Source organism: Nilaparvata lugens, chromosome 7, assembly GCF_014356525.2.
Source record: "Nilaparvata lugens isolate BPH chromosome 7, ASM1435652v1, whole genome shotgun sequence".
Lineage (NCBI taxonomy): Eukaryota > Metazoa > Arthropoda > Insecta > Hemiptera > Delphacidae > Nilaparvata > Nilaparvata lugens.
The window spans coordinates 4,470,543-4,482,934 of record NC_052510.1 but is presented as its reverse complement, the minus strand read 5'-3'; the positions used below and the strand labels follow the sequence as shown (position 1 = coordinate 4,482,934).

The following is a 12,392-nucleotide window of genomic DNA, read 5'->3' as shown; positions in this document are numbered from 1 at the left end:
ACCAGATTTTTTTATTCTTGACAACAATTGCTATTCTTGAAGAATATGTAATAACGAATTTTCACTATTGACTATTGACTATTTCCATCTAGCCAAGGTATCTTAGTATTCTAGATACCTTGCACCTATCGAATTTCCATCTAGCTGTTCACCCTATTGTCAATATCTGCAGTGCAGAAGTCTTCGAGGTGATTTACAGCATTAATTAGGATTTTTGTTTAATAAATTATTCATTATTAGCATTTGAACAAATGCAACTTCCAATTTATTTCCATCTGTGTTTATTAATTTAGCTTTAAAAAATGTGTTTTCTTTTTATATAGTTCAAATTGTATCGTTCTAATCTTTGTTCTGCATGATTTTTTCATTTAGCTTTATTTTCAATGGTGATTCAAGCTACTGTACTAACCTTTTCTTGTTAGGAACTTTTCTTTTTTTTTCATTGTTCAAATTGTCTTAATTATTGTTCTAATTCATATTCTGAATGACTATTTTATTTAGCTTTATTTTCAATGGTGATTCATACTGCTTACTAACCTTTTCTTGTTAGGAACTTTTCTTTTTCTTTTCATTGTTCAAGTTGTCATAATTATGGTTCTAATCTATGTTTGTTTTATTTATTCATATTTATTTATTTATTTATTTATTTATTCATTGAAAATTATACAATCATAACTATAATAAATATAAATGATTGGGCGAAGACAACAGGCATAGCCAAAACTGTCTTCTCCCAAATTTTTACAAATAAAAGTTTCAAAAAAGAATAAGGTTAAGATTCACTTTCACTTCAAAAAGTCCAATTTCCACTTCAAAACTAATGACTAAACTAAAAATTTTGAATTTCGATATTTAAAACTGATAAAAAACAAAAATATTTCACTCAAATCTCTACAAATGGAAATGTTTGAGTAGTATTTTGCAAAATTTTGAGCCAGAAAAGAAACACAGCTTCACTATTGTTCTGAATGACTATTTTATTTAGCTTATTTTCAATGGTGATTCATACTGCTGTACTAACCTTTTCTTGTTAGGAACTTTTCTTTTTCTTTTCATTGTTCAAATTGTCTTAATTATGGTTCTAATTCATGTTCTGAATGACTTTATTTAGGCTGCATTTTCGGTAGTTGATTCATGCTGCTGTACTAACCTTTTCTGTAGGAACTTTTCTTTTTCTTTTCATTGTTCAAATTGTCTCAATTATGGTCTCTATCTATGTTCTGCATGACTCTTTATTTGGCAATATTTTCAATGGTGATTTAAGCTACTGTACGAACCTTTCTTGTTAGGAACCTTTGGCTTCTAAAATCCAGATCTTCAACGAATTGTCGGTTCTCATTGTGTGCTCTTGGTCGGGCTGAACTGTCTTCCTCAGGCTGCAAACAGAAAAATAAGTTAGTAATCAGATTACTGAATAGTATAGCGCAAGAATTGTGAAATAGGTTGATTCAATTCTACAAACCTATACAATCATTTTGAAATACCATATTGGTTGTAACATTGGACATTAGTACCTCAATAAATTATTCGAATAATATGGAATAATACTAGTGAGCAGACAATTAACAAACCACAAACGAAAAACGACTCTTTGCTCTATAGTCGATACAAAACAAACTTTCGACTTGGTGAGATTTGCGGAGCAGAGAAAAATAGGGATACAGCGGCGGCAATGTTGCGCGTGCTAAACCGGACAGCGTTTTGTAGTCTTCAGTGAGTGTTCAACAGTTCATGATACACATACATAGTTTCCACTCTGAAAGCATTATTTTTATTTTGCATGATGTATCTATGTGTATGAGTAAATGTGTTTGCTTTCTTTCTGGCAATAAATGAATTTGAATAAAATATTGAAAAAAGCACGAGTCGATTGAGTCTGATTGACAACTTGGCAACAGCGCTTCTCTCTATCACTGTTATTGAAAAAAGTACGAGTCGATTGAGTCTGATTGACAACTTGGCAACAGCGCTTCTCTCTATCACTCCAGTCATCAATGTAATTGGCTGATCTCCCTCCATTTCTCTGCTCCGCAATCTTCTCCAGCTCGGATGCTGTTTCGTATGAACTATAGCATAGATAAACAATAGCGTAAGTAGATATCCCATGGTATAGGGCTTATATGTCGCAACTTTTACCGTATATCACAGCCGATTACTGTCGATTATTGTTGATTTTTACTGTTGACGGGTAAGAGTGTATGAACGGCACAATATGAGAGACTACCAGCGTCATAAAGCTTCACAGGAAATACCTAACAACAAAAATCAAAATTGAATCAATAATTCATAATATTACTACTATTATTACTTTATAATTATTATTATTAAACGAAAATCCCAATTAAATGCTGTAAATCGCCCCGAAGACTTCTGCTAGGTACTGCAAATATTGACAACAGGGAAACAGGTAGACGGAAATTTGTTGAGCGCTACTATACAAAAATTATTCTTTTATTCTTGACAACATTGCTATTCTTGAAGAATATGTAATAACGAATTTTGACTATTGACTATTGACTATTTCCATCTAGCCAAGGTATTCTTATGTATTCTAGATACCTTGCACCTAGCTATCGAATTTCCATCTAGCTGTTTACCCTATTGTCAATATCTGCAGTAGCAGAAGTCTTCGAGGTGGTTTACAGCATTTAATTGGGATTTTTGTTTAATAATAATTATTCATTAATTAGCATTTGAACAAATGCAACTTCCAATTTATTTCCATCTGTGGAGTATTAATTTAGCTTAAAAAAAAGTGTTTTCTTTTTATATAGTTCAAATTGTCTTAATTATGGTTCTAATTTATGTTCTGAATGACTATTTTATTTAGCTTTATTTTCAATGGTGATTCATACTGCTGTACTAACCTTTTCTTGTTGGGAACTTTTCTTTTTCTTTTCATTGTTCAAATTGTCTTAATTATGATTCTAATTCATGTTCTGAATGACTATTTTATTTAGCTTTATTTTCAATGGTGATTCATACTGCTGTACTAAGCTTTTCTTGTTAGGAACTTTTCTTTTTCTTTTCATTGTTCAAATTGTCTTAATTATGATTCTAATTCATGTTCTGAATGACTATTTTATTTAGCTTTATTTTCAATGGTGATTCATACTGCTGTACTAACCTTTTCTTGTTAGGAACTTTTCTTTTTCTTTTCATTGTTCAAATTGTCTTAATTATGATTCTAATTCATGTTCTGAATGACTATTTTATTTAGCTTTATTTTCAATGGTGATTCATACTGCTGTACTAACCTTTTCTTGTTGGGAACTTTTCTTTTTCTTTTCATTGTTCAAATTGTCTTAATTATGGTTCCAATCTATGTTCTGCATGATTTTTTTATTTAGCTGTATTTTCAATGGTGATTCAAGCTACTGTATCAACCTTTTCTTGTTAGGAACTTTTCTTTTTCTTTTCATTGTTCAAATTGTCTCAATTATGGTTCTAATCTATGTTCTGAATGACTATTTTATTTGGCTGTATTTCCAGTACAAACCAGTAGTGATTCAAGCTACTGTACGAACCTTTTCTTGTTAGGAACTCCTTTGGCTTCCAAAATCCAGATCTTCAACGAATTGTCGGTTCTCCTTGTGTGCTCTTGGTCGGGCTGAACTGTCTTCCTCAGGCTGCAAACAGAAAAATAAGTTAGTAATCAGATTACTGAATAGTATAGCGCAAGAATTGTGAAATAGTTTTATATCAATTCTACAAACCTATACACTCATTTTTGAAATACCATATATTTGGTTGTAACATTGGACATTAGTACCTCAATAAATGATTCGAATAATATAAAATAGAATAGAATAGAATATTCATTTTATTCAACAATAATACAGAAAATGTCCATACAGTTGAATAACGTCAGGAAGATTTCAAAATAATACTATGAAATAATACTAGTGAGCAGACAATTAACAAACCCACAAACGAACAACGACTCTTTGCTCTATAGTCGATACAAAACAACTTCCGACTTGGTGAGATTTGCGGAGCAGAGAAAAGTAGGGATACATCGGCGATGTTGCCGTGCTAAACCGGACAGCGTTTTGTAGTCTTCAGTGAGTGTTCAACAGTTCATGATACACATACATAGTTTCCTCTCTGAAAGCATTATTTTTATTTTTGCATATGTATCTGTGTGTATGAGTAAATTATTTGCTTTCTTTTTGGCAATAAATGAATTTGATGGAATATTGAAAAAAGCACGAGTCGATTGAGTCTGATTGACAACTTGGCAAGAGCGCTTCTCTATATCACTGTTATTGAAAAAAGCACGAGTCGATAGAGTCTGATTGACAACTTGGCAACAGCGCTTCTCTCTATCACTCCAGTCATCAATGTAATTGGCTGATCTCCCTCCATTTCTCTGCTCCGCATATTCCTCCAGCTCGGAATCTGTTTCTTATGGACTATAGCATAGATAAACAATAGCGTAAGTAGATATCTCATGGTATAGGGCGTATATGTCGCAACTTTTACCGTTATCTCAAAGTCGATTATTGTTGATTTTTACTGTTTTAAGAGTGTATGAACGGCACAATATGAGAGACTACCAGCGTCATAAAGCTTCACAGGAAAGAACTACGTGGACTATCAGCTTGAGATAACAGTAAAAGTTGCGACATAAACGCCCTATACCATGGGATATCTACTTATGCTATTGTTTCTCTATGACTATAGTGTCCAATTTATCAATAAGACCTCTCTACTCTACGCTCGTTCAATTATTTATTTATTTACAATGCAAATGAGACTAATGTAATAACATTGATAGATAGAATAATAAGGTAGTCCTTGTGCTATTTCTCTTCCAAATTTAGAGGTGACACACTCCAAGATAAAGGTTAGAATTTCACGTGTACAATTTTTACAAAATTTCAGTTCAAAATATACATTAAAACTATAAATTTTGATGACAATTGACCGAGCGAAGTGGGGTCTAAGATTCAAGTCGACGGTTTGGCATTTCTCTTAATGTTAAAATGTTTATATGTTTATATGTTGCGCATTTACGGCGAGAAGCGGTAATAGATTTTCATGAAATTTGACAGGTATGTTCCTTTTTTAATTTGCACGTCGACGTATATACAAGGTTTTTTGGAAATTTTGCATTTCAAGGATAATATAAAAGGAAAAAGGAGCCTCCTTCATTCGCCAATATCAGAGTAAAAATCAGACTATAGAATTATTCATCATGAATCAGCTGACAAGTGATTACACAGATGTGTGGAGAAGCCAGTCTATTGCTGTATTTCCATAAGGTCTATAGTTTCAATCAGGTACTTGTGGATGAGAATACTGCGTGAGGTCAACTGTTCATAGAACTACTAGTAATTATGATGATGAAATGAATATAGTTTAAACTATTTTTGACTAACCTGTACACCCATTTATCCCTCTCCTCAGCGGTGCGACATGAGAAGTACCTGGCATTGCCGGCAGGTAGCGTCACCTGGAAGCAGTGATCACGCCCCAACACTGACGGATGTAAGGGCTTGATGTCGACGCCCTGGCCCCCCTGGCCACCGGGGCCGCCCCCGTTGGGCCCCCCCAGCGCCAAGGTCTGCATGACGCTCTGTGCCGCCGCAGACGACAGCAGCGACTCGTGCGAACGGGATGTGCGCATGCGTGGAGTCGGTAGACGGGGGTCGGTGCCCCCTCCACAGGTGGACCTGAAATTTAGAGGGAAAATTAGTAAAAAAGCGGGGAGAATTGAACAATATAAAGGTACAGGAGGGAAAATTGAGTAAAAAAGCGGGAAAATCAAACAATATAGAGGAGAACATAAACTCTACAAATGGTATTTATCACAACTGTTGAAATTGTCATTGTAAAAGAAAAAAATATCTGTTTCCATGATTTTCAAGAAATCTGTTTCATTGTATTCCTACTTCAGGGCCTCTCTTTAGGCCTATATTTCTAATAAATATTTAATGATTTGATTTAATAACTAATAATGTATAATATTAGCCTATGTTTGTATTGATACTTCAACCAAATTTGTATAAAACTGGAGAAAATGAAGCATATAATAACATCTTCGAATGTAACATTTAAGGGGAAAAACCCAGGACCTAAACCCAGAAAACCATGATCTATCCTTTGGGGGTATTCCTTCCCCTTCCCTCATACCTCTAGATTTTTGCCCCCCCCTTGCCCAGCAGCAGTTTGGTGAAATGGCGCCACTGTTCAAACTACATAATATTTGGACCATTTTAGAGAAAATCAAGAAATAGATAAGAGCTTTTGAGCAACAGCCTGTTTTTTACTTTTTCGACTATTGTATTTATTGCCAATGAGAATATTCAAAACATATTACAAAATCTTTATAATATGACATATCATTAAAAATATAAATAAATAAACATAATTACTCATACATATACTTGAATAAAATTAAAATAGAATATAAAATCTAGACATCACCAGCAAAAAGAAAATCTTTGCCCGCTGGTGAGTGTTGGAAAACAGTAAAAGAAAAACATAGTATTTCGAAATAATGCAGAAAGTTGAAGTTAAATTTAACTAATAATTGTTTGCTATATCCAATGAATAAATAAATTAACAAACAAATAGGACTGGCCGCGGTCGATATAAATTGTAAACCAGAGGCCAGGCCAGATATTTATCGATATTATAGATACAGATTCAATTCGATAAATCATAAAAATTGAGAATCAGAAGATTTAGACGATATCTTGTTTCTTCTTCTTTAAAATATTGTATCTGTTTGCTTCTATCAATGAAAATTATTTATGTAATTTTGAAAAATTAGGAAAATTTTGTGTTTTTTAGTTGAACCTACCCGTCGTTATCCACGGCTCGTTTCCGCTCCAATTTGGTGACACTCTTGGTTCTCTTCAACGGATTCGATCGGAACGACCTCTTCGAGAAAAAGTTCTGCAAAACAAATACAATATATTTATTAACAATAAAATCGAAAGTCATGCAATAATCTCCAACATTGGAAATACAGTAATACGTAGGGTACCGAAACATAACGAAAAACTTAGGCCAGACGCACACCAGTTAGCCTATAGTCAAGACAAGACAAGACAGGATCAGACACGTTTAGTCATAATAGTTACTAGGTGTCAGTTGTTCAAGTAGTTTGTGAATCAAAGTAAGGCTGGGCAAACACCGATTAGTCAAAAGAAGACTAGTCACGTTCAGTCACAATACTTCACATAGTTGCTTATGACGCAACTCAAACTGATTAGTCATTGCAAATGTACATGTCAACTATGTGAAGTATTGTGACTAACCGTGGCTAGTCTTGTCTTGACTAACCGGTATACGCCCAGCCTTAGGCTAGGCACACACCAGTCAGTCAAGACGAGATCAGTCACGTTTAGTCACAATACTTCACATAGTTTCTTATGAAGACATGTCTAATTGCAATGACTGATCGGTGTGTGTTGCTTCTTAAGCAACTATGAGAAGTATTGTGACTAACCGTGACTAGTCTTGTCTTGACTAACCGGTATACGCCCAGCCTCAGGCTAGGCACACACCAGTCAGTCAAGACAAGATTAGTCACGTTTAGTCACAACTTCATATAGTTTCTTATGAAGACATGTCTAATTGCAATGACTGATCGGTGTGTGTTGCTTCTTAAGCAACTATGTGAAGTATTGTGACTAAACTCTTGTCTTGACTAACCGGTGTACGGCCAGCCTTACAGTATTTTAAAGATATGGAAATAATACTGAAACATAACGAAAAACGACCAGTATTTCAAAGTTACCTATTTTATTTTACTCATTGATATACTTTAGCTAGATTCCAATAAATATGATGGGAAAGTTCTAGGATACTATTCTTGAGAGCTTTCCCCAATATTTCCCGAGAAAGTCTTGGATGGTTAAGTGCCGTTTCCACAGTTTTAAAATGAATTCACAAATAAAATTTCATTTAAATTTGAATTAAATTCATATCAAGTCTCTTTCGTTAAAATGTGGTTCATTTTGAGTTTAAACCGCAAGCTGATTAATTTCAATTCAAGCTTTGACTGCGCTAACGTGCCTATGAGTCAACCATGAATATTTAAAGGTCGGTTCATGTTTGAAAACAAACACAATAATATTTTTTAAAAAAATTTAGAAAAATGGAATCGCCAATAAAATATCCAAGCTTATCAATATTTATGATATTCAATACAATGTCATTTGGTAGTATAGTATCGACATAGAGAAACAATAGCGTAAGTAGATATCCTATGGTATAGGGCGTTTATGTCGCAACTTTAACTACTGTTATCTCAAGCCGATATTCCACTTAGTTCTTTCCGGTGAAGATGTGTGATGCTGGTTGTCTCTCATATTGTGCCGTTCATACACTCCCACCCCATCAAAACAGTAGAAAATGACAATAATCGACAGTAATCGGCTTGAGATAACAGTAAAAGTTGCGACATGAACGCCCTACACCATGGGATATCTACTTACGCTATTGTTTCTCTATGGTATCGGTTACAGTTACTATAAAAGATAATACAGTATAGCTGGGTTTACACCAAAGTTATCAACAAAATGTTAATAGCTTAATCCTTATAGATTCTATTAGATTGAACGGAACTTGCTGACAAACACATATGTTCATCATGTGTATGCTAAGATATGTTCAATCTAATAGAATCTATAAGGATTAAGTTATTAACACTTTGTTAACAACTTTGGTGTAAACACAGCTTAACTGTTGTATCGTACAGTGGTGTACTGTTATAACTGTAGTATGTATGACCCAAGGATGGTATATAGGTATACACTATTCTTGTGTGTGACCTGCTTAAATTCATGTCAATAAAGCCAATAATTACACACTCAACGACTTTTGGACGTAAAATTATTTTTCGCCGTACTTATAAATTCTACCAGATTAAACGGAGCTTGGAAGCACATGAACACATCAACACATCATATGTTTGACATCATCTTCTTAATCTAATATAATTTATAAGGACAGCAAAAAATCGTACGTCCAAAAATTGATGTGTGTGTAATTAGACAAACTGTGCACCGTATATAAACCAAACGTTTACTAATATTATGGTTATCCGATAATTCCTGATATCGAAACCTGTGAATTTGATAAGGAGTATACAAACATAAATAGATGAGAAAGTCAAGTATTCATCCAAAAGCTGTGGTAGTTTTATTAAGGCTGTTATCAAAACCTTTGTATTTGGAAAGGAACATGCCAACAAAGATGAATTTTATAAGGAGCATGAAAACAAAAATAAAAAATATTAAAGTCGAGTATCCATCCAAAAGCTATGGTAGTTGTATTTGGGCTGTTATACAGTACAAGCCACAAGCATGGGCGAAGTTTCTAGTCAATAACTTCAATTGGAAAAAACGATAAATATCCTACTTGCAATGAATAGAGTACACGTTTGAACAGGGTATGGTTTTGGCAGTCGATAACTATTTCAATCTAGGAAAATACAAATATACTTCTTGTACTGAATAGGCTACTTGTACTTTATTCTCTTTTACCGACAGGGATATGATAAATATTCCAAATATAGATATTTATATTTTATAGATATTCCAAATTCTATTTGACAGTCTTCTATGTGCTTCGGAAATATAAGTGATAAATTATTCAAATTTATTAATAGTTTATCTTCATAAAACATTTCGAACCAGACTCATATCATGTAACTATCACTACATCAAAAACCGAAAGCAAATAAATCTAGGATAACATCAGTGTGTGCAGTGTTTAGTTCTTCTAAGTTATAGTCAATGTTTTGTTTACAAAATGAGGTTAAAAATAATGTATTAAAATATTTCATCAATCCACCAGTATGTGATAAAATAATTTATATCAATCCACCAGTATGAGTTTTTGGAAATACTCACTCATTCAATATACATAAGGGTGTCCAATATCATTCAAGGGTGTGTTTGAAATGTATTGAATGTTATTGTGTTCATCTGTTCATCCAGGGGTTGAGAATTATATCATGGACTTGTCGATAAACTTATGGAAATTATGAGTGAATTAGTGAAAACACTTCACAAAACGATATACTATCTATATTCTACATTAAATACGGTAAATACTCATGATAAATACATACAATATTATGACAGAATACCAAAAAATACTTACAGGTTTCATCCAATCGAACATATTGCACTATATATTACACAACTAAATCACGACACTAGTTATATATCACACTGAATCCTGATTTTTCAAACACAAACTTACTATCTAAACCGTAAGACAAATCACAGAAGTCAACTCAAACCCTAATCACTGACTATGCAATCACACTATTAACTATCAATCAAAAGATACTTTTCAGATTCAATATCACTATTAAATAGTACTATCAATTAACAGTAAGGCTGTTACTGATTTAGGATTGTTATAAATAATATTATATAAATAAAAATAATACAAATAAATATAACTGATTTAGTATTGAAATCAGGATGGTTTCATTAACCGTCTATTCAGATTCAATATCACAAGTAATTAATATCACCAGAGAAAAGTTTTATAATAATATTTTATAAACTTGTATTCTGTGATATCACTAATGAATCAGTATTAAACAATACTATCTATTAACAGTACGAGAAATTCAGGATGGTTTCATAGAGGAATGATAACCATGGAAGAGTAATATCTATCTAATGATGGTTTACACTAGAACTGAGCAGAAGTCATATGCTGGGAAGTTACTTACAACCTTCACACACGAGTTCTAATCCAAGAATGACTTGAGTGACAACTTCAATCTAGTCTACAACCCCCACTTCTACCCTGGAGATTACGATCTTTCCCACAAAATTCCCCACAGGGATTATCCCGGCTAGATAAAATATATTTCGGACTTTGAGCTATGTGAAGGAGCACCGTAACGGTAAGGTGTATAATACAATAGAGATAAGGATAGATACAAATTAGTGGATAGATAATACATGTGTAGTAGTAATAGTGAATACATGATTGTGTATGTGTGATGGTCTATTATAAATTAACAATGACAGTGTGTGCTATTTTCGGACCTGTCAAAACATCTATTGAAGCGGAGTTGATGGAAGTAGCTGATATATCCAAATACAACCTTTTCGTTGATTAGTCAGGACATGAGTCATACCTGAGATATGGTTGAATATGCTTATCTACAGCTCAGATATTCCTATAATCTCTAATCTGAGAATTTCTGTATTTCCTGTAATGTACCGTTGGGATTCTATTTGAGATATTGGGAATTTGGTACCATCTAATATAATGCTGAATGTTGGTTAGGATTTTTAAATGTTGGTTAATAGTTTAAATGTCCAAAGTCTAAGTTTAAGGTTTTAAGTTAATAAGTTTCAATATATATCCACAAATCAAGTCAACCTTGTATTGACTACTACATAGTCCATCAATTTTTATTCTGTGTGATACGTTTATGTCTCGATGATGTCACTAATAACTGTCTTTCTGTTGAATTATATTACACTATGGAATTGATTGTTATTTTAATTATATTATTTCTCTGTAGATTGATAGGTATTATCGCTCTTTCTCTACAAATTGGTGTATTTATAATGGTAATGATACTAAAAATGTTTGTTTGTATGTATGTGCGAGCTTGCACTCAATCATCTTCATTTCATCTTCATTACATCATACTTAAATTCTAAATCTCTCTTCTTCCCAACTCCTTTTCCTAGACCTACTAAATCTTAAACTATATCAATTTTATAAAATAAATAATCTTACTTATAACACTTGTATCTGACTCCTATTCGCGGACAAAGTCCAGTAACATACTGTACTTTTTGTGAGTAGTCTTGTTCACTGTGTAACTTGTCGTGTTATACTTTGTTAATATTTGTATGAATATCGAGTGAATAAATTTGAATTTGAATTTGAATTTGAATTTGAAGTCAAAGTCTATTTTATAGACTTTGGCAAGAAGTATTTTTTTGAAACGTATTTCAAAGCTGTATAGAAAAATAGGTTTCTATTTGAGATATTGGGAATTTGATAACATCTAATATAATGTTGAATGTTGGTTAGGATTTTTAAATGTTGGTTAACAGTTTGAACGATAAAATTTGGCAAGAATGATATCTTGAAAACGAGTTTCAAAGCTCCACAGAAAAATCTATATAAAAAGTGATAGGATTTGTTTATCAATGCCTCCTAATTATAGTGAGGTCCACGTTATGATGGCAGTGGAGAAAGATAGGAGAAAAACGTTGCCGATCCTCTGTCTTGTCAATGCCTTCTATAGACAATAGCTGATACAGATTTATTGATGTAATATTAACTGTTCATTCCCGTTTAAAATATTCAATTATCAAATTAAGCAAGAAATTAAATTTTTAAATAATTCTTAATGCATTTTCATAACAACATGAAATATTTTG

General features: G+C 32.9%; 1 protein-coding gene across 2 annotated transcripts in view; it reads right to left on the bottom strand.

Moving 5' to 3' along the window:
* Positions 1-6,906, bottom strand: part of LOC111051620 (ras GTPase-activating protein raskol) — a gene marked incomplete at its 5' end in the record, with an annotated part of 35,291 nt that extends 28,385 nt beyond the window's left edge. For both annotated transcript variants that reach the window (XM_039433467.1, XM_039433466.1), the window contains 3 exon segments: positions 3,528-3,629; positions 5,385-5,678; positions 6,812-6,906. In XM_039433467.1, the coding sequence (XP_039289401.1) occupies positions 3,528-3,629; positions 5,385-5,678; positions 6,812-6,906 (491 nt within the window).
* Positions 6,907-12,392: the final 5,486 nt, after the last annotated feature.